At 35.8% G+C, this 27,073-nt stretch overlaps 2 protein-coding genes across 4 annotated transcripts in view; one reads left to right on the top strand and one right to left on the bottom strand.

Moving 5' to 3' along the window:
• LOC117334101 (myocyte-specific enhancer factor 2C-like) overlaps positions 1–6,655 on the top strand; it is a 30,514-nt gene extending 23,859 nt beyond the window's left edge. The window contains exons 8-10 of one of the 2 annotated variants that reach the window (XM_033893559.1): positions 214–331; positions 1,373–1,484; positions 1,907–6,655. In XM_033893559.1, coding sequence (XP_033749450.1) covers positions 214–331; positions 1,373–1,484; positions 1,907–2,129 — 453 coding nt within the window. In that variant the 3' untranslated portion in view covers positions 2,130–6,655. The remainder of the gene's footprint in view (positions 1–213; positions 332–1,372; positions 1,485–1,906) is intronic. The other variant, XM_033893560.1, reaches the window with a different exon arrangement.
• Positions 6,656–7,246: 591 nt separating this feature from the next.
• The window catches only part of LOC117334099 (centrosomal protein of 120 kDa-like), a 33,363-nt gene continuing 13,536 nt past the window's right edge, over positions 7,247–27,073 (bottom strand). Inside the window, exons 13-22 of one of the 2 annotated variants that reach the window (XM_033893548.1) lie at positions 14,995–15,065; positions 14,725–14,824; positions 13,694–13,879; positions 13,353–13,442; positions 12,988–13,080; positions 12,533–12,645; positions 12,198–12,246; positions 9,926–10,048; positions 9,327–9,571; positions 7,247–8,613 (exon numbers count right to left, since the gene is read on the bottom strand). In XM_033893548.1, the coding sequence (XP_033749439.1) occupies positions 8,376–8,613; positions 9,327–9,571; positions 9,926–10,048; positions 12,198–12,246; positions 12,533–12,645; positions 12,988–13,080; positions 13,353–13,442; positions 13,694–13,879; positions 14,725–14,824; positions 14,995–15,065 (1,308 nt within the window). In that variant the 3' untranslated portion in view covers positions 7,247–8,375. The remainder of the gene's footprint in view (positions 8,614–9,326; positions 9,572–9,925; positions 10,049–12,197; positions 12,247–12,532; positions 12,646–12,987; positions 13,081–13,352; positions 13,443–13,693; positions 13,880–14,724; positions 14,825–14,994; positions 15,066–27,073) is intronic. The other variant, XM_033893549.1, reaches the window with a different exon arrangement.

The following is a 27,073-nucleotide window of genomic DNA, read 5'->3' as shown; positions in this document are numbered from 1 at the left end:
TAAAAAAAAAATGAAAAAAAAAATTCACAGTAAAATGTATGAGTTCTGTGTATTGTGTTTATAAAGAATTTTTTTAGTTCTGTGCATTTGTGATTTAAAGCATTTTGTAGTTCTCTGTATTGTATTTATAAAGAATTTTGTCTATAATTGTATTTATAGTGGTATGTTGTAGAGACAAATATCTATACAATGTCTTTATTTTTTCCTGTTCAGGTGTCGACTAAGAATCCTCTGACCACCCTAGATACACCTGTTGTTAGTAATGCTACACCTGGAGGGAACCAACCACAGTCCATACCGTCCTTCTGTCTGCCCTCCGGCTTGTTACCCAGTAAGTAAAACTGACATCACAGTCCATACCGTCCTTCTCTCTGCCCTCCGGCTTGTTACCCAGTAAGTAAAACTGACATCACAGTCCATACCATCCTTCTGTCTGCCCTCCGGCTTGTTACCCAGTAAGTAAAACTGACATCACAGTCCATACCATCCTTCTGTCTGCCCTCCGGCTTATTACCCAGTAAGTAAAACTGACATCACAGTCCATACCATCCTTCTGTCTGCCCTCCAACTTGTTACCCAGTAAGTAAAACAGACATCACAGTCCATACCATCCTTCTGTCTGCCCTCCGGCTTGTTACCCAGTAAGTAAAACTGACACCACAGTCCATACCGTCCTTCTGTCTGCCCTCCGACTTGTTACCCAGTAAGTAAAACTGACATCACAGTCCATACCGTCCTTCTCTCTGCCCTCCGGCTTGTTACCCAGTAAGTAAAACTGACATCACAGTCCATACCATCCTTCTGTCTGCCCTCCGGCTTGTTACCCAGTAAGTAAAACTGACATCACAGTCCATACCGTCCTTCTGTCTGCCCTCCGGCTTGTTACCCAGTAAGTAAAACTGACATCACAGTCCATACCATCCTTCTGTCTGCCCTCCGACTTGTTACCCAGTAAGTAAAACAGACATCACAGTCCATACCATCCTTCTGTCTGCCCTCCGGCTTGTTACCCAGTAAGTAAAACTGACATCACAGTCCATACCGTCCTTCTGTCTGCCCTCCGGCTTGTTACCCAGTAAGTAAAACTGACACCACAGTCCATACCTCGGCCCTCCGGCTTGTTACCCAGTAAGTAAAACTGACACCACAGTCCATACCTCGGCCCTCCGACTTGTTACCCAGTAAGTAAAACTGACATCACAGTCCATACCGTCCTTCTCTCTGCCCTCCGACTTGTTACCCAGTAAGTAAAACTGACACCACAGTCCATACCATCCTTCTGTCTGCCCTCCGGCTTGTTACCTAGTAAGTAAAACTGACATCACAGTCCATATACTGACACACATGAAAGTTCATTGTTTTTTTTCTGTAGGTGATTTACAGATAGACAGTGCAGACCTGGCCAAGTTACTAGGCGGTATGAGTGGATCAGCCGGCCCACTCACTGCAGCAGTACAGGCCTCGGGCATATCCTTTTCACCGGGGTAAGTGAATCCTTTACACTCAGCTTAATATCAGTACTTAACACTAAATGAACATGGTACAATTACTATGGCTTGATCATAAGTGCTGACTTCCTGAAAGTATAGAGAACATAATGCTTTTAACAGTGTAAGAGGATTGATAATGAAAAAGACAATTGCAGGTTAACGTAAAGTTCTGGTAATTATACCTGTTCATATTTCTCTGGACAAGGAATTAGGGAAAATTCAATTCTGTGACAGAATTTGCCACGAATGAAAACAGTAGGGTTCTTTTTTATTAAATTTTACTGAAGCTAAATTCATATTCCTTGTGGTATGATCTTTTTTCTCTTTAATAAAGTCATAACATGTATGCCTAAATGAAATTAGATGTAATTTTTACAATAGAGAAAACTATATCAAAACTTTTTTTCTGTTTGTCGTAGTCTAACTACCTCTGGAATGTCTGGTATACACAATTTACTGATCCCGGCATCACAGGCGCAGGCCCTCAGGATCAGCCTCGCAGGACACAACGTAAAGTCGGAACCACCAGCCTCGCCTAACGAAGACCAGGAGCGAACCAAGCCACCATCAGCACATATGTCCCGTGACAGCTCTGATGAACCACCAGAAAAAATGCCCAGAATGTCTAATGATCGATGACCCCCTCCATTTTAGATTTGTTTATTTCTGTAGATATTCATACATCATACTTCAATGTAAATAGCTCATTAACACATCAGTCATGTGATGTGGAGGAATCCTGGCATATTTTAAATATAGACACTTGAAAACGCAAATCCATTTGTTAAGGATGTTCGCTCATCATGTTCAGCTATAGTTTACCTCCTGAGTCAGGTATTATACAGGAAGCATATTGTGATAGAAAGAATCACTGTGGTTTGTTCATTATTTCATAAAAAAAAAAGGATCTATTAGTTTTTGTTGAAGTTTTGTAGAATAACATATCATTATGAAGAATTCTGCAGATTGAATTTAAAAAAGCAAGGTGTTCGTTAAAAAGGCTTTTTGAATAATTTCTTGTCTTTTAATGATCAAATTGACATATACATTTAGGACACTTCCGATAATAATTAATTCAGGTCATGAACGTTAAGTTTGAAAATGGTGACCGATCATGCGTAATATAAACAAAATATTTGTAAATAGTAACTTGTAGTGATATAATTTAGTTTTGTACAGAGTTTTCTTCTGTACATAAATTGCATATCAGCCCTGTGGTATCTCCGTGTGTGTAGGTGTTGAAAAGATAGTGCTACTTGTCTGGAAAGACTGACATTAATGGGACACTACCAGGCTACCTCCCCAAACCATGTTTTATATATTAACGGTCTTGAAATTCACTAGTTAGGATAATTATACAAATTACCGGTACTTGTGTAAAATGATATTTTGAGAGTACTGAAGGGATTTTTTTTTGTGAAATGTTAAACCCCAGTACTTATAATGTACAGATAAATGGTTAAAGTATTGAATTCAGAAATGTTAAACCCCAGTACTTATAATGTACAGATAAAAAGGGATGTGGTCTGGTAGTGTTCCAATAGATGTGCCTCACTACTAGGTAGTTTTATGTAGTTTTATTAAACATTTCAACTTTTGTTGTTAAGACATAATATTTAAATGCAATACATTATATTGTGACTTATGTTTCACCCTCAGTAATCAGAGAGCTGTAAAAGTTGTTATTTCAATGGTTCACATTTCTACTGTTTTACCCAAGGTTTTTTAGCACAAAAGATGTGATTTCCTCAGAAGTAGTGAAATGGACCTTACTTTTCTCTACTCGGTTTATTTCCATGGTAACTACTTTCTACCATTAAGAAATAGAACCTGTTGAAATATCAGCGTTTACAGTCCATTACCCCATAGACTAACAAAGGTAGTTCCTTCTATACCAAATGTGCCATTTTGAATCTTTTATGCACCAAACAGAATGGAATACATTATGTACTAATCTGTAGAATGTATGAACCAAAAATAATTGTTGTTGATAAATTCTTGTGTTTTAATCAAATCATGTTGGTTCCTCTTATAACTTACTTGGCAGTGTTATAAAAACTTTATCCTAGCCAATTCACATCTTTACCAAACTTCTACAGTAACTGTAAATAAAGCCCCTGGGACAATTTTCTTTATTTAACCACCTCTGAAACACAAAAGATATATCTGGGCAAAAAACATGTTCAATTATCTAACGTTCATCGTCCCTTTGTTTCAATAGGTTGATCGGCAGTTATATTGAAAAATCATGGATTTAATGATGTGTATGTTTTGATATCTCTTTTTTTCCTGAATTCGTGGAAAGACATTTAAAGTTTTTATAGCTAGGCCTAGAGCAGAAAGTGAACATATTCACAGGCACACTGCTATACTTGTAGTGTGTGTAGTTCATTGATATTGACAAACTTCTATTGAACTTCCTGGTCACTTCATGCTTACATTTTTCACTTGTTAAATTATAATAATAATAAATAATCTTACCATACACAAGTACAATTTGAGGTTGAAAAACGTCTTCTATCTGTACATATTTATGTATAAATTTTTTTTGTTCAATACTTATGTCCCGAAATCATTGTATGAAAATGGAACTGGAAGGCAAGGTTTGAAACATATTTCTTGATTTCAAATATCTCACAAAAATCAGTTGTTGAAACATAAGTACGTTTTGGTTTGGTTTCCTGATTAGAGGCTGCTGTGGCCAAGTGGTTAAGGTGTATGGACACTTTATAACTAGCCCTCCCCCTCTGGGTCGTAACTTCTAAACCCATTTGGGGCAGTTGCCTCGAACTGACTGTAAGCCTTTGTTTTTTCTCAGGTTACTTTCCTCCACCTTAATGATCCCAGCTGTTTATAGGATGTTAAACAAAATAAACCAAACCAGAATTTTCTGATAAGTCGGGCAACACAAGATATATATATATATACAAAAGTAGAAAAAAAAAAAACAACTTTGTCCTGAAATCCTCATAGAAGTTTTTCTGGTTGTGTTTTTTAATGGATTTCATGAAAACAGAAAATGGTGATACAGACTCCCCTTTAATGAGAACTGACATATGACATTTGATATTTTGACAATTCAGTAATCGATATGGAAAACAATAAACGTCTGGGTGTACGTTGTTCAGTGTTTTTGAGTGAAAGGTTGTAATATTTATCTACTCCATATGTAATTCCCTAAGTTCCTACTGTTGGTACTGATTGTATTGTCCCAATGTTTTTAACACTCACTCCAATGTATAAAGGTGTTTTCACCTGTTATATGTTTGTGTAGACAATCGTCAAGGTTACGTTGACTTTTCATATGTAAATGTACATAAACAAAATCATGTTTTTATTTTTAGATATTGATAAAGTTTATGTTCTTGCAGAATGACTTTGTGCAACTTTTCACAAGTATGATAAACCATGCAATTAACATCAGAAGTATTCTTCCACATTTTAAATGTGGTTATGTAGAGACAATTTAGAATTGTCTAGGTTTACACTTGGGGATTAAATGAAATATCAGACTTCCTCCTGGCCATTTTAATGAACGCACATGATAGATACTTGTTAGAAGTGTCTGGTTCCTCTTTGTTCAATATGGATACACCGTTTTGGATAAAAGGATTTAAGATCAATTTAGGCCTATTCTGGCTTTGCCATCGAGTGATGTCGGTAAATGTATGGAGGTTTCTCCCTGGGTATTTTTATCAACAGCCTGGTACCTTTTTGTTGACCATGGATACGGTGTTACGTGTATAGTGAATTAAGGCCAATTCTGGCCTTTGTTTTGGTTCGTCGTTGAGTAAGATTCTGTGGGTTTGAAGTAATATGTAAACAATTGTATCAGTAAATGCATGGAGTGCCTTGGTATCTCATTCTGACATTTAGAGACCAGTTTGTATGTTAATAACATTTTTTGTACACCAGGGCCCAGTTGTTCAAAAGTTGATTAGCTTAATCACTTGATCAGTGAAAATTCTATTTCGCCTTTACTTCAGAACCTCGGTGTGTATGTTTCTTAAAATAGGCAAATAGGAAGAAACTGAGGTGTGTTATAGTTTCACAAAATTTTGTGATGTTAGTTGTACCAGAAATTATTTTATCACAATTTTAAGATTGTTGTTAAATCGTGATTAGCTTAATCACCTTTTGAACAACTGGGCCCTGGTGTCATTTTCTTATTTAGCTTTCATGATACGAGTGTTAAGTCAAAACTTGTGTGAGATTATAGCAATATTATACAGGTAGACATTGCAAACTTATTTCGGTTTAGACTGTTTTAATAAAATATTGTAATACCAGTAATCCAAGATATTATTTATATATATGTGTGACAATTTGTCCAATCTCTAGTATTTTCCAAACAATCAAAATTTAGAATTGAGTTTATTTTCTGTTGATTACCTAAATACTCTTTAGAGCATATCTGATTGTCTTCGATTGGCGTTTTGTTTTAAAACTGTATTTTACAGAAATGTGCAAAACTAATGAAAGGAACAATTATAGATTTTAGAAATGAACTTGTCTGTTAAATTTTATATTCCCATTGTTTGCAGGTTATTTTAAATGTTCAGATGCAAAGATAACCAAAGAATTGGACAGATTATTTATGATATTTAAACCATGAAAATTAAATTATCTGCATGAAATTTTCTTCAATTATGATTGATCTCACATAAAATCAAGATATTATTGTAGTTTTTGGTCATATGGATTTATAATCTCATTTTGTTAAGACATACTCTTTTATCGGGTCATTAGATTGGGGCCACACAAGGGATACAAGTTGTTTGTGTATATGTACATTAATGATTATGTACATTTGTTTGTGTAATAAACCTTTGATGGGCCTCAATACTGGTTTTGAAGCAAGACTATCAATCATGTTAGATTTTAATTGTATGATCAATAACCACTAAGAATTAGTCTTATGGGTATATCTTCCTGTGTTAATACTGGCGAGATATTTCACTTAATATCCATTGATCTGACTGACAACCATTGGTGTCAGTAGTTGTTTAGCCATATTTTGTACCCTTGTGTTACTGATGACTGGTACTATGTACTGTTAGAATCATTTTGTACTCGCACTCGAGTAATGTATTATACTATTAAAATTGGTATTTTTCTTCATGACACAGTTTTCCAGAAAATAAATGAGGTAAATCCAATGTAAATTTGAGTTGATGTTTTGTATCTTTCTGTATAGAACTACAAATTGATTACTAGTGGCAACATTCCACTATCAATTACAGGAAAAACCTGATCAGCAATATCTGTGGTAACTAAAATTCTAAATATAAATGATTGAGATAAATCATAGATATCTATTTTTGAAAGTCACTTTAACCAAGCAATTGTTCCTGTTGTGAAATTAATAAGTTTTAAATAACTAACAAAAATTAAGGAAAGGTAAAACCTGGAACTTTTTGATATGAAAATAGACTTGTATACCACGATGAAAACCTGTTGTACAATGTAGATGCATACTATACAGATTTTAAAATGTGATCTTGGGCAACCTGGTAATCCAAAAATAAATAATGATAAAAATGATTGAAGATTTTAACACATTTCATCCCTATCAAGATCAATGTCGGTTATTTGATCATGTTTTACACCCCTTCACCCCAGAATACTAAATCTGGTGACTCTAGGGATCTTTGTTATTGAGAAGTCAAAGTGTGATCCTGGATGGATGAAGACTGCTCCACTATAAGAAGATTCCCATCAGGTTGGCAGTTTCATAAGTTAAACCAAGAAAAGGAGAGATTTTATTTTAGTTTATTTTTAGGCATTGCATATCATCTTTCAGCATATAATATTATGTACAATAATTTACATTTAAAAAAATGTAGCAATGCTATAATTACGTTGCAAACCACATACATGTACAGCTGTACTGGTCTATACAGATACGTAGTTAGGCACCTAGCAGCACACAAAACTGATTACCATCCAACAGTAATTAATGACATGTTAATCTAATAATAACACATTCGTCTTTTGTGAATGAACAGAATTTTAGTCGTAACTGAAAGAAAAGTTGCATCTGACAAATAATTTCAATACACAGGTCACATGATTTGTATGTTATATGAACTTTGTATAATATATATATACATCGTATATAGAACTATTTTTGTAGTAATCATTTTGATTGCAACTCTGATTTATAACAAAATAGTATTTAAATGTTTATTTAACTTGTTAATTTTTTACAGAATAGAAAGACAAAAATTTCACATCTAGGAAAGAAACATTGGCCGGTGATGAAATGAAAAACAGTAGGATGGTAAATCTACAGCAGAACTATAAATGATACAACTAACAGAACTAGAACTATGGACTTGAGTGAAGATACTATATATTACTTTTATATATTTAACAAAAGATTTACTATTGTTGATTCATGACTTTTTGTTACAAAATCATGATAAAAGAGTTTAAATTATTCTGATATACAAATATCTACAACCATTTACATGTGCTAATACTTTCATTCCTTATCTTCACTAACAAGTATACATTCATACAATTAAAACAATTTCTCTGTAAAGCTGCAATCGCTCGATTGTATTCTTCATAAAAATATTTAAGCTTCATATATTTAACAGACTTGGAACAACTTTGAGATTTTTAAAATATCACAGGGTAATAGCAAGAAATGCCAAGTCCATCTTATATCAGGGGCAGCTTTTGTCTCAAAACCAGTCGACAGATTCTACATCGGTTTGTGATGCTACATGAGACAAAGTCACTGGGATGTTTGAATCTCAGCTTGGAGTGACTTATCTACAATGTATTCCACTTGAATGGCGGCTCATTTTTTCCCATGAAGTATGGAAACATCTGCCGAGGCACCAGTGTCAGAGCTATTTGTTCTCTATGTCAACGTTATAAAGCATTTGTTTTCTTTTGTACCATAGATTCCCTAATCTGTCTGTCCAGCTCAGCAATGATACGATCTTGCGTGGTGTAAACTCCTGTTCGTAATAACGTGTCCCGTTCCTCGATAAGACGTGTGATGTGATCGTCCAGGCCCTGGTTGTCCTCACTCTTATTTCCGGAGTATTCCCGCGGACTCAGAGAATGATTCAGGGACTTGGATTTCTCTTCCTCCATCTGCCGGAGCCTGGATAAATAAATCAGCATATATATCACAAACTACGGAAATCTACAGGAATCACATGTTATGATCTACATCATTTTACAAGTGTGTAACTCCAGTTCTGGGAGAGCACTCAACAGAATAATTATTAACAGTGGGAAAATGTTTGGAAAGAATTGTGACCAGCCATATTTATTGTATAACAAGCATGCCATATATATGATAAACAGAATCTTACACTTGTGTCTATGTTATATAGCATTTATTAAAACTTGTTTAATTGAATAACTAAAAGCTGTGAAATTATTGAACTAGTTAAATAAATTCCATATTACAATGATACTCATGTAAAATCCTCAATTTTTGTATCAACGCAGTTAAGTCTGCATAAAAGAATTTAATACTTTCAAAATCTTAATTCAGTGAATTCTAACAGAAATGTAGAAAAAATAAAAAAAAAAACTTTTCTCAATCTTTTCCCTGTGGAAAATCTTAGGAATATTTGATTTATACATCTAAAACAAGTTATTAGAGAAAAAAACCTGTAACCATAAAAAATTGCACAAGGGGAAAACTCACGCTTAATACACTAATGTAAAATTTAAAAAAAAATAAAAAAAATAAGGAAATATTAAAGTCCCAGGCATATATTTTACCCATCAAAATCGCAGAAATAAGCCCAAGACATACAGTTTACTCATCAAAATCGTAGGATATATTAAAAGTAAAGATTTTACCTATTGAGTTCATTTTTGAGGTCCTCTAATTCCTTTTTCTCTGACTTAACAACTTCCTTCTCTTCTGCAGCCAGATATCGCAGTCGCATGTGTTCCAGTTCGTGCTGCTGACGTTTCAGCTCTGTTTTCGCTGCCACCTGTTCCTTCTGTTTGAGTCTGGCCAGCTCCTTGAGGGCACGACCCCATTGCTGCTTATAGTGGACCTTAGACTTAGCTATGGCATCCAATTTACGTTCCAGTTCCACCTGGTAAGAATTCAAATATCATGCAAACCTTCTTTATCACAACATAATTATGATAATGATATTAAACTATTTTTTTAAACACATCAAATTATTTTTCAAATTTAGCATCTGAGACATCCACACTTTGTAAACTTTTCACCGAAGTATAGATATGAAAGAAAACAAAACTTGACATAATTTTTCATATTCCAAATCTAGCCAGGTGTATTTTCAGAGCTGAGGATAACCCAACTGGTAACATGCTTCTATTGCTGACAGTCAATCATACATTATAAATGATGATTAAGTATGACACAATTCAGAACAAAATATGACTTGGTAATTGTATCATATACAGACTGTTGCTGTACATACCTTTTCCAGCGTGAGAAGGTTAATCTCTGACTGTAATCTGACCTCAGGTTTTGTATTCTGTTGCTCCTTATACACAGCAAACTCTTTTTCTTGGTTATGATTCTTCTTCTCCAACTCTGTTATCTATATTAACATAAACAACACACCAGACAGTAATAAACAGGACCGGAACAACCTTATTATCTACTGCCAAAACAAACAACATAGAATAATCTACAACTTTAGGTATTCATACAAAACCCGGTGTTACTTTGCCTTAAATATTCATCAGTTTTTATAGAGTTGAAAATAACTATTTCCTGATGTCCACTAAAACTATTAAGTCACGGGATGGTGAGGTGACTAGGAGGATCTCTATCAAGTCGTCAAAGAAAACATCAACCATCTCAACTCCTCAATAATACATTTTTTGCAATGAGCAAAAAGGACTGAGGTCTGACTTTTTCGCTAGTCTTCAGATTAGTCTTACAGGGACTTTTATTACTAGTCCTCTGATTGGCTACCGTAAATCAGGATATTTTGGATAGGGTTATATTTTGGCCTATTTCGCGCCTGTCATGAAAACCCCAAAATTCAACACACCAATTTATCCCTTTGTTGGTATCATAACGCATAGTATTCCTTATTCCGGACAGACCATTTTCTCACTCGGTAATTAGGTACCGTAGTTTTATTTCCTCGACAACAGTGCATTATTATTCATCAGCGAATCTGCAGAATAGGTGTCTCTTGTCCAAATAATCTTCAATATAAAGTATGTTTTCAGCATGAACTGTCTTTGTTTTTAATTATTTGTACCTATTAGCTCTCGGATTTAGGTTGGTATAAACATGAGCACTGATCATTATCCAGGTAAGTTCATGATCACCTGTCATACTATCGATTGATACCTTGTTCAATCAGCCAAAACTAAACACAATGCCGACATGGGTATGCCTTGTATCTACATGTATCAGTATGACGGTTTTTAAAAAAGGTTAAAATTTAAAGTAATCACTTATTTTTGATCTCCGAGTGAACGCTAACCTAGACATGGTTTCAAAATCAATAACTGCACATCTTAAAGCAAACATCGCAAAATATATTCTAATAGATGAAGGAATAGGTGACAAACGTATACTGGACATGTGCAATGAAGAATTAAAACATGTTTGCAAGTGTGACAAAGTATATGCTAGTCTTTCTCCAAGGGGAAAAATATAACATAATTCAGAAATCTGAAATCGGTAAATATGCCGGCCAGCATTCTACGCCTGAGACCATTGCTCATTTTAAAGCCAAAATTTAACCCCAGAATAATTGAAACGCCGAAATTTGACACAAGGATGATGGAAATGCCAAATTTAGACAAACCAAAATAAAACCACCCCATTCTGACCAAAAAACGCCAAATTTACCCCATGCCAAAATATCCAGATTTACTGTAGTTGGACAGGGACTTTCATTAATGGTCCTCGGATTGGCTAGTCCGACAAGGACATTCATTAATAGACCTCTGATTGGCTTGTCTGACCGGGACTTTCATTACTGGTCCTCTGATTGGCTAGTCTGACAGGAACCTTCATTACTGGTCCTCTGATTGGCTAGTCAGACAAGGACATTCATTATAAGACCTCTGATTGGCTAGTCTGTCCGGGACTTTCATTACTGGTCCTCTGATTGGCTAGTCTGACAGGGACCTTCATCAATGGTCCTTGGATTGGCTAGTCTGATAGGGACCTTCATTACTGGTCCTTGGATTGGCTAGTCTGACAGGGACCTTCATTAATGGTCCTCTGATTGGCTAGTCTGACAGGGACCTTCATTACTGGTCCTCGGATTGGCTAGTCTGACAGGGACCTTCATTAATGGTCCTATGATTGGCTAGTCTGATAGGGACCTTCATTAATGGTCATCGGATTGGCTAGTCTGTCCAAGACTTTCATTACTGGTCGTCTGATTGGCTAGTCTAACAGAGACTTTCATTACTGGCCATCTGATTGGCTAGTCCGACAGGGACATTCATTATTAGACCTCTGATTGGTTAGTTTAACAGAAACTTTCATTACTACTTTCATTACTGGTCCTCTGATTGGCTAGTCCGACAGGGACATTCATTATTAGACCTCTGATTGGCTAGTCTGATAGGGACTTTCATTACTGGTCCTCTGATTGGCTAGCCAAGAAAGATTTTCATTACAAGTCTTCTGATTGGCTAGTCTTACAGGTATGAGCTAACAAGTACAAACTAGGGTAACAGAAATTTCTTTGATAACATATAAGTTGTTGGTACCTCTCGCTTATATCTGTCTATCAGGCCTTCAATTTCTTTACACTTTAATCTGAAAATAAAGAAACAACAATACAGTTTTTGTATTTATTGTATCATTAAGTTTACATGCTCATTGCATATCGAGCAAGCAGTTCCCAGCCAAAATTGTCTGGATTATGAGTTTGTTAAACGACTGGTCAAAACAGAGTTATGGTCCTTGATTTGATAACAATTAAGATGTAGGAAATGATATTTTTATATTTTGAAATTTTAGAATGCACTTTCACTTTTAATAACTTGTTGTCCTGAATCTGTCACAAAAAAAAAAGAAAAGAAAAATTAGAAAATTCACTGACCTTTCCAGCTCCACCTGGTGGTCGCAGTCTTCCTTCATCCTACGCGAGGCCTCTCGTACATCCTGCAGCTTCCTGTCATGTTCCCGTTGTAAGTCAGTTTTCATTCTGGCCACCTGTGGAAATCTCATACAGTCAATTATCTTTGCCACCAAAACGGTAAAGTCTACACGAAGAACAGTCTAATGGTCAGATGTTATCAATCCAATTCCTTAATAATGTTGTACTAACTGCGAAAACAGCAAAACAAAGTAAATTGAGCTGAAAGTTTGATTTTTCCTGGTATAAATAAAAACTTTGTGTGCACCACTAACAAATTTTGACAAATTAAAGACTGCTGATATCATCTATATCACAAGGCCATCCAATCCATCAGTATTAGTTTCAATATTCTGATAATGGTATTTGTTTGTGTTTCATCCCAAGATCCCTAAATTTTGTGTATAGATTACGTTTACCTCTTGTTCGTTAGCAGCAAGCTGTTTTTCACGTTTTTCAAGGTCAGATAGGGTTTTCCTCAGCTGGTCTTCTAGCTGTGCATACTCCACCATCTGATACAGGGATAGAAAAAGTTTGTTCATCCTCTCAATAGGAATACATTCAATCACTGTACACAAAGGGAATCGTTCAATAACTGTACACAATGTGAATCGTTCAATCACTGTACACAATGTGAATCGTTCAATCACTGTACACAATGTGAATCATTCAATCACTGTACACAATGGCTGTTTGTACATGTTATTTTTGGAACAATGTATAAAACTCAAAATAACCGGCTTTGAAACCAGACTAAAATAAAGTTTGACAGAAGTTTCCCTACCTTTTTCTTCATCAAAATTTCTCTTTCTTTATCCCTTTTCTTCCATTCTTCTGCAAGAGCCTTCATGTACATTGTCTCTTTCTGCTTTAACTGAGGAACAGACATATATACAAATTATAATATCATCCACTGAAAATATGATACACATGTTACCACAATTTTAAAAGAACCGGTTTATTTATTCATTGTTTGAATTACTAACAATAAATATTCCTCATGCTTCATGTCAATAAAAATCATGAAAGTATTTGTAATTTAACAATACAGTGAAATTTCTTTCAGCACCTTACATATAACATGTTGAAGCAGTACACTGTACCTCTAACCTGGATGATTTTTACCTGATTTTCAAACATTTTCTCCTGTCCCTCTTTCCACATTTCCAGCTCTAGTGCAGCCTTGTACTCGACAGACTCGCGTGGGGCCTGAGTTGGGGGCTGAGTTAGAGCCTGAGGTGAAGACTGCTGGGCGTGTGCTCTGGCAGCACCCGCAATGTTTTGTCCTAGGGACTCGGCTACACTCTGTGTCTACAACAAGTACCAGTGATAAATATAGAAACAACTAGAACTGTCGCCAGGATGGCTGACTAATACCCCCGCAATCGGCACGAGTCAATGGTGAATTGGAACTGTTAATTAGAGGCTAGCTAACTAAGATAACCCAGTGATATAGTGACCAGTTGCCATAGCAACCATAATTTGGAGAAAAAGAAAGTGAGATGCACATCTACACATGGTTCTCTATATTTGAGTTAAGTTTCATTGGAATCAGCCCTTCAGTTAGGAGGAGTTGTCCGGACATCAGCCCTTCAGTTTAGGAGGAGTTGTCCGGACAAACTTAAAGTTAGGGTTTTTATCTGAAAAACTGTTTATAGTGGCCAGTTGCCATAGTAACCATAATTTTGAGAAAAAAAGAAAGTGGCATGCACATCTACACATGGTTCTCTATACTTGTGTGAAGTTTCATTGAAATTAGCCCTTCAGTTTAGGAGGAGTTGTCCGGACAAACTTAAAGTTATGGTTCTTATCGGAAAACCTGTTTATAGTGACCAGTTGCCATAGCAAGCATAATTTTGAGAAAAAGAAAGTGGCATGCACATCTACACATGGTCCTCTATATTTGTGTGAAGTTTCATTGGAATCGGCCCATCAGTTTAGGAGTAGTTGTCCGGACAAAATGCGTCTACAGACAGACGGACGGAGGGACAACCTGATTGCAGTATACCCCCCTAACTTCGTGGCGGGGGTATAATTAACAGATATTACTTAATCAAAATGGGACATAAAAAGCATTTCCATAAATAAGTAAGATGGAATATCTCATCAATTGGAAATATTTATTTCATTTCTCAATCTGTAAAAATCTGACTTACCCCCGAGGATTCCTGCTGTACAATGATTTGCTGTGTGGTGATAGTGCCCCAGTCCTCCAAACTCAGAACAGTACTGACCTCGCCCACCTTACGCTGGTCACTGAAAGAGATTTTCTCTGTTCAGTAGTCTGATTCTCTACCAACTGTGTCATCACCAACCCCCTCCCCTCCCACAGAAATACAAAATTTAAAAAGCAATCATCTTTATCTTTAAGCAATTTTTCTTTAATTTTTAACCAAAATCACAGAGCTGTGGAGGTAAATACTGACCTGTCGTTGGCCTGAATGGTGATGCGGTCACTACAAGCCTGTCTCCATCCTATACTGCCAGTCTTACTCTGCTGAAACAAACCACTCTATCTCTTTACTCGACATCATTAAAATCACACAAACTTTAGAGGAAAAACTTCTGCTAGTATTCAATAAGACCAGAATGATAATAAATGTTGGAAAATACTGAATACTTTGGTAAAAAATGTCATGTTACGTAGTGAACCAAGTTAAAAGAAATCTGTACACAATTTATTAATGTATTAACCAAGAAAAGTTTAACATTCACTGGGTCTACAACTACCACTAGTGTAATGTACAGGGAGTGAGTGGGGGCAACTATGCCTGGCGTATCTGTTGATCTGTCTGGTTAAAACGAAAAGAAAAGAAAATATTCTCTAATGCTCTCAGTATCCCATGAATAGTTTTGATGTTTGGTGATACAATGTATATGGATGTGTAAAGTAAATATCTAGAAGAGGTGTGTGGTGTAAACATTTAGGGAGGTGTGTGGTGTAAATATCTAGAGGTGTGTGGTGTAAATATTTAGAGGTGTGTGGTGTAAATATTTAGAGGTGTGTGATGTAAATATTTAGAGGTGTGTGATGTAAATATTTAGAGGTGTGTGGTGTAAATATTTAGAGAGGTGTGTGGTGTAAATATCTAGAGGTGTGTGGTGTAAATATCTAGAGGTGTGTGGTGTAAATATCTAGAGGTGTGTGATGTAAATATTTTGAGGTGTGTGATGTAAATATCTAGAGGTGTGTGGTGTTAATATTTAGAATGGTGTGTGATGTAAATATTTAGAGGTGTGTGGTGTTAATATTTAGAGGTGTGTGATGTAAATATTTTGAGGTGTGTGATGTAAATATCTAGATGTGTGTGGTGTTAATATTTAGAGGTGTGTGATGTAAATATTTTGAGGTGTGTGATGTAAATATCTAGAGGTGTGTGGTGTTAGAGAGGTGTGTGATGTAAATATTTAGAGGTGTGTGATGTAAATATTTTGAGGTGTGTGATGTAAATATTTAGAGAGGTGTGTGGTGTAAATATTTAGAGGTGTGTGATGTAAATATTTTGAGGTGTGTGGTGTAAATATCTAGAGGTGTTGTGGTGTAAATATCTAGAGGTGTATGATGTAAATATTTTGAGGTGTGTGGTGTAAATATTTAGAGGTGTGTGGTGTAAATATTTAGAGGTGTGTGGTGTTAGAGAGGTGTGTGGTGTAAATATCTAGAGGTGTGTGGTGTAAATATTTAGAGAGGTGTGTGGTATAAATATTTAGAGGTGTGTGGTGTAAATATTTAGAGGTGTGTGGTGTAAACATTTAGAGAGGTGTGTGGTATAAATATTTAGAGGTGTGTGGTGTAAATATTTTGAGGTGTGTGATGTAAATATTTAGAGGTGTGTGGTGTAAATATTTAGAGGTGTGTGGTGTAAATATTTTGAGGTGTGTGATGTAAATATCTAGATGTGTGTGGTGTTAATATTTAGAGGTGTGTGATGTAAATATTTTGAGGTGTGTGATGTAAATATCTAGAGGTGTGTGGTGTTAGAGAGGTGTATGATGTAAATATTTTGAGGTGTGTGGTGTAAATATTTAGAGGTGTGTGGTGTAAATATTTAGAGAGGTGTGTGGTATAAATATTAAGAGGTGTGTGGTGTAAATATTTAGAGGTGTGTGGTGTTAATATTTAGAATGGTGTGTGATGTAAATATTTAGAGGTGTGTGGTGTTAATATTTAGAGGTGTGTGATGTAAATATTTTGAGGTGTGTGATGTAAATATCTAGATGTGTGTGGTGTTAATATTTAGAGGTGTGTGATGTAAATATTTTGAGGTGTGTGATGTAAATATCTAGAGGTGTGTGGTGTTAGAGAGGTGTGTGATGTAAATATTTAGAGGTGTGTGATGTAAATATTTAGAGAGGTGTGTGGTGTAAATATTTAGAGGTGTGTGATGTAAATATTTTGAGGTGTGTGGTGTAAATATCTAGAGGTGTGTGGTGTAAATATCTAGAGGTGTATGATGTAAATATTTTGAGGTGTGTGGTGTAAATATTTAGAGGTGTGTGGTGTAAATATTTAGAGGTGTGTGGTGTTAGAGAGGTGTGTGGTGTAAATATCTAGAGGTGTGTGGTGTAAATATTTAGAGAGGTGTGTGGTATAAATATTTAGAGGTGTGTGGTGTAAATATCTAGAGGTGTGTGGTGTAAACATTTAGAGAGGTGTGTGGTATAAATATTTAGAGGTGTGTGGTGTAAATATTTAGAGGTGTGTGGTATAAATATTTAGAGGTGTGTGGTGTAAATATTTAGAGGTGTGTGGTGTAAATATTTAGAGGTGTGTGGTGTAAATATTTTGAGGTGTGTGGTGTAAATATCTAGAGAGGTGTGTGGTGTAAATATTAAGAGAGGTGTGTGGTGTAAATATCTAGAGGTGTGTGGTGTAAATATTTTGAGGTGTGTGGTGTAAATATCTAGAGGTGCGTGGTGTAAATATTTTGAGGTGTGTGGTGTAAATATCTAGAGGTGTGTGGTGTAAATATTTAGAGAGGTGTGTGGTGTAATATCTAGATGTGTGTGGTGTTGATATTTAGAGAGGTGTGTGATGTAAATATTTAGAGGTGTGTGGTGTTAATATTTAGAGAGGTGTGTGATGTAAATATTTAGAGGTGTGTGGTGTAAATATCTATAGGTGTGTGGTGTAAATATTTAGAGAGGTGCGTGGTGTAAATATTTAGAGAGGTGCGTGGTGTAAATATTTAGAGAGGTGTGTGATGTAAATATTTAGAGGTGTGGTGTAAATATTTAGAGGTGTGTGATGTAAATATCTAGAGGTGTGTGATGTAAATATTTAGAGGTGTGTGATGTAAATAGTTTGAGGTGTGTGGTGTAAATATTTAGAGGTGTGTGTGTGATGTAAATATCTAGATGTGTGTGGTGTAAATATCTAGAGGTGTGTGGTGTAAATATTTAGAGGTGTGTGGTGTAAATATTTAGAGGTGTGTGGTGTAAATATTTAGAGGTGTGTGATGTAAATATCTAGATGTGTTTGGTGTTAATATTTAGAGGTGTGTGATGTAAATATCTAGAGGTGTGTGGTGTTAGAGAGGTGTATGATGTAAATATTTTGAGGTGTGTGGTGTAAATATTTAGAGGTGTGTGGTGTAAATATTTAGAGGTGTGTGGTGTTAGAGAGGTGTGTGGTGTAAATATCTAGAGGTGTGTGGTGTAAATATCTAGAGAGGTGTGTGGTATAAATATTTAGAGGTGTGTGGTGTAAATATTTAGAGGTGTGTGGTGTTAATATTTAGAATGGTGTGTGATGTAAATATTTAGAGGTGTGTGGTGTTAATATTTAGAGGTGTGTGATGTAAATATTTTGAGGTGTGTGATGTAAATATCTAGATGTGTGTGGTGTTAATATTTAGAGGTGTGTGATGTAAATATTTTGAGGTGTGTGATGTAAATATCTAGAGGTGTGTGGTGTTAGAGAGGTGTGTGATGTAAATATTTAGAGGTGTGTGATGTAAATATTTTGAGGTGTGTGATGTAAATATTTAGAGAGGTGTGTGGTGTAAATATTTAGAGGTGTGTGATGTAAATATTTTGAGGTGTGTGGTGTAAATATCTAGAGGTGTGTGGTGTAAATATCTAGAGGTGTATGATGTAAATATTTTGAGGTGTGTGGTGTAAATATTTAGAGGTGTGTGGTGTAAATATTTAGAGGTGTGTGGTGTTAGAGAGGTGTGTGGTGTAAATATCTAGAGGTGTGTGGTGTAAATATTTAGAGAGGTGTGTGGTATAAATATTTAGAGGTGTGTGGTGTAAATATTTAGAGGTGTGTGGTGTAAACATTTAGAGAGGTGTGTGGTATAAATATTTAGAGGTGTGTGGTGTAAATATTTAGAGGTGTGTGGTGTAAATATTTAGAGGTGTGTGGTGTAAATATTTAGAGGTGTGTGGTGTAAACATTTAGAGAGGTGTTTGGTATAAATATTTAGCGAGGTGTGTGATGTAAATATTTTGAGGTGTGTGGTGTAAATATTTTGAGGTGTGTGGTGTAAATATCTAGAGGTGTGTGGTGTAAATATCTGGAGGTGTGTGGTGTAAATATCTAGAGGTGTATGATGTAAATATTTTGAGGTGTGTGGTGTAAATATCTAGAGGTGTGTGGTGTAAATATCTAGAGGTGTGTGGTGTAAATATTTAGAGAGGTGTGTGGTATAAATATTTAGAGGTGTGTGGTGTAAATATTTAGAGGTGTGTGTTGTAAATATTTTGAGGTGTGTGGTGTAAATATCTAGAGAGGTGTGTGGTGTAAATATTAAGAGAGGTGTGTGGTGTAAATATCTAGAGGTGTGTGGTGTAAATATTTTGAGGTGTGTGGTGTAAATATCTAGAGGTGCGTGGTGTAAATATTTTGAGGTGTGTGGTGTAAATATCTAGAGGTGTGTGGTGTAAATATTTAGAGAGGTGTGTGGTGTAATATCTAGATGTGTGTGGTGTTGATATTTAGAGAGGTGTGTGATGTAAATATTTAGAGGTGTGTGGTGTTAATATTTAGAGAGGTGTGTGATGTAAATATTTAGAGGTGTGTGGTGTAAATATCTATAGGTGTGTGGTGTAAATATTTAGAGAGGTGCGTGGTGTAAATATTTAGAGAGGTGCGTGGTGTAAATATTTAGAGAGGTGTGTGATGTAAATATTTTGAGGTGTGTGGTGTAAATATTTAGAGGTGTGTGATGTAAATATCTAGAGGTGTGTGATGTAAATAGTTTGAGGTGTGTGGTGTAAATATTTTGAGGTGTGTGGTGTAAATATTTAGAGGTGTGTGATGTAAATATTTAGAGGTGTGTGTGTGATGTAAATATCTAGATGTGTGTGGTGTAAATATCTAGAGGTGTGTGGTGTAAATATTTAGAGGTGTGTGGTGTAAATATTTAGATGTGTGTGGTGTATATATTTAGAGGTGTGTGATGTAAATATTTTGAGGTGTGTGGTGTAAATATTTAGAGGTGTGTGGTGTAAATATTTTGAGGTGTGTGGTGTAAATATTTAGAGGTGTGTGGTGTAAATATCTAGAGGTGTGTGATATCTAGAGGTGTGTGATGTAAATATCTAGAGGTGTGTGGTGTAAATATCTAGAGGTGTGTGGTGTAAATATTTAGAGGTGTGTGGTGTAAATATCTAGAGGTGTGTGATGTAAATATCTAGAGGTGTGTGATGTAAATATCTAGAGGTGTGTGGTGTAAATATCTAGAGGTGTGTGGTGTAAATATTTAGAGGTGTGTGGTGTAAATATCTAGAGGTGTGTGATGTAAATATCTAGAGGTGTGTGATGTAAATATCTAGAGGTGTGTCGTGTAAATATCTAGAGGTGTGTGATGTAAATATCTAGAGGTGTGTGGTGTAAATATTTAGAGAGGTGTGTGGTGTAAATATCTATATGTGTGGTGTTAGAGAGGTGTGTGATGTAAATATCTAGAGGTGTGTGGTGTAAATATTTAGAGAGGTGTGTGGTGTAAATATTTAGAGGTGTGTGATGTAAATATCTAGAGGTGTGTGGTGTAAATATTTAGAGAGGTGTGTGGTATAAATATTTAGAGGTGTGTGGTGTAAATATTTAGAGGTGTGTGGTGTAAACATTTAGAGAGGTGTGTGGTATAAATATTTAGAGGTGTGTGGTGTAAATATTTAGAGGTGTGTGGTGTAAATATTTAGAGGTGTGTGGTGTAAATATTTAGAGGTGTGTGGTGTAAACATTTAGAGAGGTGTGTGGTATAAATATTTAGCGAGGTGTGTGATGTAAATATTTTGAGGTGTGTGGTGTAAATATTTTGAGGTGTGTGGTGTAAATATCTAGAGGTGTGTGGTGTAAATATCTGGAGGTGTGTGGTGTAAATATCTAGAGGTGTATGATGTAAATATTTTGAGGTGTGTGGTGTAAATATCTAGAGGTGTGTGGTGTAAATATCTAGAGGTGTGTGGTGTAAATATTTAGAGAGGTGTGTGGTATAAATATTTAGAGGTGTGTGGTGTAAATATTTAGAGGTGTGTGGTGTAAATATTTAGAGGTGTGTGGTGTAAATATTTTGAGGTGTGTGGTGTAAATATCTAGAGAGGTGTGTGGTGTAAATATTAAGAGAGGTGTGTGGTGTAAATATCTAGAGGTGTGTGGTGTAAATATTTTGAGGTGTGTGGTGTAAATATCTAGAGGTGCGTGGTGTAAATATTTTGAGGTGTGTGGTGTAAATATTTAGAGGTGTGTGGTGTTAATATTTAGAATGGTGTGTGATGTAAATATTTAGAGGTGTGTGGTGTTAATATTTAGAGGTGTGTGATGTAAATATTTTGAGGTGTGTGATGTAAATATCTAGATGTGTGTGGTGTTAATATTTAGAGGTGTGTGTGATGTAAATATTTTGAGGTGTGTGATGTAAATACTCTAGAGGTGTGTGGTGTTAGAGAGGTGGGGATGTAAATATTTAGAGGTGTGTGATGTAACATATTTTGAGGTGTGTGATGTAATATTTAGAGAGGTGTGGTGGTGTAAATATTTGAGTTTTGTGATGTCAATATTTTGAGCGGTGTGTGGTGTGTAAATATTTTAGAGGTGTGTGGTTGTAATATCTAGAGGTGTTGCTGTAATTTTGAGGTGTGTGGTGTACATATTTTCGAGGTGTGTGGTGTAAATATTTAGAGGGGTGTGGGTGTTAGAGAGGTGTGTGGTTAATCTCTAGAGGTGTGTGGGTTGTAAATTTAGAGAGGTGTGTGGTTTCAATCTTTCGGTGTGTGGTGTCATATTTAGGGTTTGTGGTGTCACCATTTAGGAGGTGTGTGGTTAATTTTGAGTGTGTGTGTGTCCCTATTTCGAGGTGTGTGGTGTACATATTTAGGGTGTGTGGTGTCATATTTAGAGGTGTGTGGTGTAAACATTTAGAGCGTGTTTTGGGATAATCTATTAGCGAGGTGTGTGATGTAATTTTTGAGGTGTGTTGTGTAAAATTTTTGAGGTGGTGTGTGTAATATCTAGAGGTGTGTGGTGTAAATATCTGGAGGTGTGTGGTGTACATTCTAGAGGTGTTGATGTAAATATTTTGAGGTGTGTGGTGACATACTCTAGAGGGTGTGTGGTTGTAATTCTAGAGGTGTGGTGTAATATTTTAGAGGTGTTGGTTAATATTTTAGAGGTGTGTGGTGTCAATATCTAGAGGTTGTGTGGTGTAATATTTAGAGAGGTGTGTGGTATAACTATTTAGAGGTGTGTTGTGTAAATTTTAGAGGTGTGTGTTGTAATATTTTGAGGTGTGTGGTGTAAATATCTAGAGAGGTGTGTGGTGTAAATATTAAGAGAGGTGTGTGGTGTAAATATCTAGAGGTGTGTGGTGTAAATATTTTGAGGTGTGTGGTGTAAATATCTAGAGGTGTGTGGTGTAAATATTTTGAGGTGTGTGGTGTAAATATCTAGAGGTGTGTGGTGTAAATATTTAGAGAGGTGTGTGGTGTAATATCTAGATGTGTGTGGTGTTGATATTTAGAGAGGTGTGTGATGTAAATATTTAGAGGTGTGTGGTGTTAATATTTAGAGAGGTGTGTGATGTAAATATTTAGAGGTGTGTGGTGTAAATATCTATAGGTGTGTGGTGTAAATATTTAGAGAGGTGCGTGGTGTAAATATTTAGAGAGGTGCGTGGTGTAAATATTTAGAGAGGTGTGTGATGTAAATATTTTGAGGTGTGTGGTGTAAATATTTAGAGGTGTGTGATGTAAATATCTAGAGGTGTGTGATGTAAATAGTTTGAGGTGTGTGGTGTAAATATTTTGAGGTGTGTGGTGTAATATTTAGAGGTGTGTGATGTAAATATTTAGAGGTGTGTGTGTGATGTAAATATCTAGATGTGTGTGGTGTAAATATCTAGAGGTGTGTGGTGTAAATATTTAGAGGTGTGTGGTGTAAATATTTAGATGTGTGTGGTGTATATATTTAGAGGTGTGTGATGTAAATATTTTGAGGTGTGTGGTGTAAATATTTAGAGGTGTGTGGTGTAAATATTTTGAGGTGTGTGGTGTAAATATTTAGAGGTGTGTGGTGTAAATATCTAGAGGTGTGTGATATCTAGAGGTGTGTGATGTAAATATTTAGAGGTGTGTGGTGTAAATATTTAGAGGTGTGTGGTGTAAATATCTAGATAGCTTATTTAGAGGTGTGTGGTGTAAATATCTAGAGGTGTGTGATGTAAATATCTAGAGGTGTGTGATGTAAATATCTAGAGGTGTGTGGTGTAAATATCTAGAGGTGTGTGGTGTAAATATTTAGAGGTGTGTGGTGTAAATATCTAGAGGTGTGTGATGTAAATATCTAGAGGTGTGTGATGTAAATATCTAGAGGTGTGTGGTGTAAATATCTAGAGGTGTGTGATGTAAATATCTAGAGGTGTGTGGTGTAAATATTTAGAGAGGTGTGTGGTGTAAATATCTATATGTGTGGTGTTAGAGAGGTGTGTGATGTAAATATCTAGAGGTGTGTGGTGTAAATATTTAGAGAGGTGTGTGGTGTAAACATTTAGAGGTGTGTGATGTAAATATCTAGAGGTGTGTGGTGTAAATATTTAGAGAGGTGTGTGGTATAAATATTTAGAGGTGTGTGGTGTAAATATTTAGAGGTGTGTGGTGTAAACATTTAGAGAGGTGTGTGGTATAAATATTTAGAGGTGTGTGGTGTAAATATTTAGAGGTGTGTGGTGTAAATATTTAGAGGTGTGTGGTGTAAATATTTAGAGGTGTGTGGTGTAAACATTTAGAGAGGTGTGTGGTATAAATATTTAGCGAGGTGTGTGATGTAAATATTTTGAGGTGTGTGGTGTAAATATTTGAGGTGTGTGGTGTAAATATCTAGAGGTGTGTGGTGTAAATATCTGGAGGTGTGTGGTGTAAATATCTAGAGGTGTATGATGTAAATATTTTGAGGTGTGTGGTGTAAATATCTAGAGGTGTGTGGTGTAAATATCTAGAGGTGTGTGGTGTAAATATTTAGAGAGGTGTGTGGTATAAATATTTAGAGGTGTGTGGTGTAAATATTTAGAGGTGTGTGGTGTAAATATTTAGAGGTGTGTGGTGTAAATATTTTGAGGTGTGTGGTGTAAATATCTAGAGAGGTGTGTGGTGTAAATATTAAGAGAGGTGTGTGGTGTAAATATCTAGAGGTGTGTGGTGTAAATATTTTGAGGTGTGTGGTGTAAATATCTAGAGGTGCGTGGTGTAAATATTTTGAGGTGTGTGGTGTAAATATCTAGAGGTGTGTGGTGTAAATATTTAGAGAGGTGTGTGGTGTAATATCTAGATGTGTGTGGTGTTGATATTTAGAGAGGTGTGTGATGTAAATATTTAGAGGTGTGTGGTGTTGATATTTAGAGAGGTGTGTGATGTAAATATTTAGAGGTGTGTGGTGTTAATATTTAGAGAGGTGTGTGATGTAAATATTTAGAGGTGTGTGGTGTAAATATCTATAGGTGTGTGGTGTAAATATTTAGAGAGGTGCGTGGTGTAAATATTTAGAGAGGTGTGTGATGTAAATATTTTGAGGTGTGTGGTGTAAATATTTAGAGGTGTGTGATGTAAATATCTAGAGGTGTGTGATGTAAATATCTAGAGGTGTGTGATGTAAATAGTTTGAGGTGTGTGGTGTAAATATTTTGAGGTGTGTGGTGTAAATATTTAGAGGTGTGTGATGTAAATATTTAGAGGTGTGTGTGTGATGTAAATATCTAGATGTGTGTGGTGTAAATATCTAGAGGTGTGTGGTGTAAATATTTAGAGGTGTGTGGTGTAACTCTTTCGCTGTGTGTGGTGTCTCTCTTTCGCGGTGTGTGCTGTCCCTCTTTTGCGGTGTGTGGTGTCCCTCTTTCGCGGTGTGTGGTGTCCCTCTTTTGGCGGTGTGTGGTGTCACTATTTACGCGGTGTGTGGTGTAAATCTCTAGCAGGTGTGTGATGTAAATATCTAGAGGTGTGTGGTGTAAATATCTAGAGGTGTGTGGTGTAAATATTTAGAGGTGTGTGGTGTAAATATCTAGAGGTGTGTGATGTAAATATCTAGAGGTGTGTGATGTAAATATCTAGAGGTGTGTGGTGTAAATATCTAGAGGTGTGTGATGTAAATATCTAGAGGTGTGTGATGTAAATATTTAGAGGTGTGTGGTGTAAATATCTAGAGGTGTGTGGTGTAAATATTTAGAGGTGTGTGGTGTAAATATTTAGATGTGTGTGGTGTATATATTTAGAGGTGTGTGATGTAAATATTTTGAGGTGTGTGGTGTAAATATTTAGAGGTGTGTGGTGTAAATATTTAGAGAGGTGTTATGTAAATATTTAGAGGTGTGTGATGTAAATATCTAGAGGTGTGTGGTGTAAATATCTAGAGGTGTGTGGTGTAAATATTTAGAGGTGTGTGGTGTAAATATCTAGAGGTGTGTGATGTAAATATCTAGAGGTGTGTGATGTAAATATCTAGAGGTGTGTGGTGTAAATATCTAGAGGTGTGTGATGTAAATATCTAGAGGTGTGTGGTGTAAATATTTAGAGAGGTGTGTGGTGTAAATATCTAGATGTGTGGTGTTAGAGAGGTGTGTGATGTAAATATCTAGAGGTGTGTGGTGTAAATATTTAGAGAGGTGTGTGGTGTAAACATTTAGAGGTGTGTGATGTAAATATCTAGAGGTGTGTGGTGTAAATATTTAGAGAGGTGTGTGGTATAAATATTTAGAGGTGTGTGGTGTAAATATTTAGAGGTGTGTGGTGTAAACATTTAGAGAGGTGTGTGGTATAAATATTTAGAGGTGTGTGGTGTAAATATTTAGAGGTGTGTGGTGTAAATATTTAGAGGTGTGTGGTGTAAACATTTAGAGAGGTGTGTGGTATAAATATTTAGCGAGGTGTGTGATGTAAATATTTTGAGGTGTGTGGTGTAAATATTTTGAGGTGTGTGGTGTAAATATCTAGAGGTGTGTGGTGTAAATATCTAGAGGTGTATGATGTAAATATTTTGAGGTGTGTGGTGTAAATATCTAGAGGTGTGTGGTGTAAATATCTAGAGGTGTGTGGTGTTAATATTTAGAGGTGTGTGATGTAAATATTTTGAGGTGTGTGATGTAAATATCTAGATGTGTGTGGTGTTAATATTTAGAGGTGTGTGATGTAAATATTTTGAGGTGTGTGATGTAAATATCTAGAGGTGTGTGGTGTTAGAGAGGTGTGTGATGTAAATATTTAGAGGTGTGTGATGTAAATATTTTGAGGTGTGTGATGTAAATATTTAGAGAGGTGTGTGGTGTAAATATTTAGAGGTGTGTGATGTAAATATTTTGAGGTGTGTGGTGTAAATATCTAGAGGTGTGTGGTGTAAATATCTAGAGGTGTATGATGTAAATATTTTGAGGTGTGTGGTGTAAATATTTAGAGAGGTGTGTGGTGTAAATATTTAGAGGTGTGTGGTGTTAGAGAGGTGGTGGTGTATAATATCTATAGGTGTGTGGTGTAAATATTTAGATACAGGTTGTGGTATAAATATTAGAGGTGTGTGGTGTAAATATTTAGAGGTGTGTGGTGTAAAACATTTAGAGAGGTGTGTGGGTATATAAATATTTAGAGGTTGTTGTGGTGTAAATATTTAGAGGTGTGTGGTGTAAATATTTAGAGGTGTGTGGTGTAAATATTTAGAGGTGTGTGTGTGTAAACATTTAGAGAGGTGTTTGGTATAAATATTTAGCGAGGTGTGTGATGTAATATTTTGAGGTGTGTGGTGTAAATATTTTGAGGTGTGTGGTGTAAATATCTAGAGGTGTGTGGTGTAAATATCTGGAGGTGTGTGGTGTAAATATCTAGAGGTGTATGATGTAAATATTTTGAGGTGTGTGGTGTAAATATCTAGAGCAGGGTGTTTGCCAGCTATTTTGGGAAAGGGTCCCTGAACAAAAATTGGGAAAATATCATCGGCATTTTCCACAAATTGGGAAAATACCATCGGTGTTTCATCAAATTTGGGAATATATTATAAAATTGGAAAAATATATGAATTATACA

Source organism: Pecten maximus, chromosome 9, assembly GCF_902652985.1.
Source record: "Pecten maximus chromosome 9, xPecMax1.1, whole genome shotgun sequence".
Taxonomy (NCBI): domain Eukaryota; kingdom Metazoa; phylum Mollusca; class Bivalvia; order Pectinida; family Pectinidae; genus Pecten; species Pecten maximus.
This window is presented reverse-complemented; position numbering and strand designations above follow the sequence as displayed.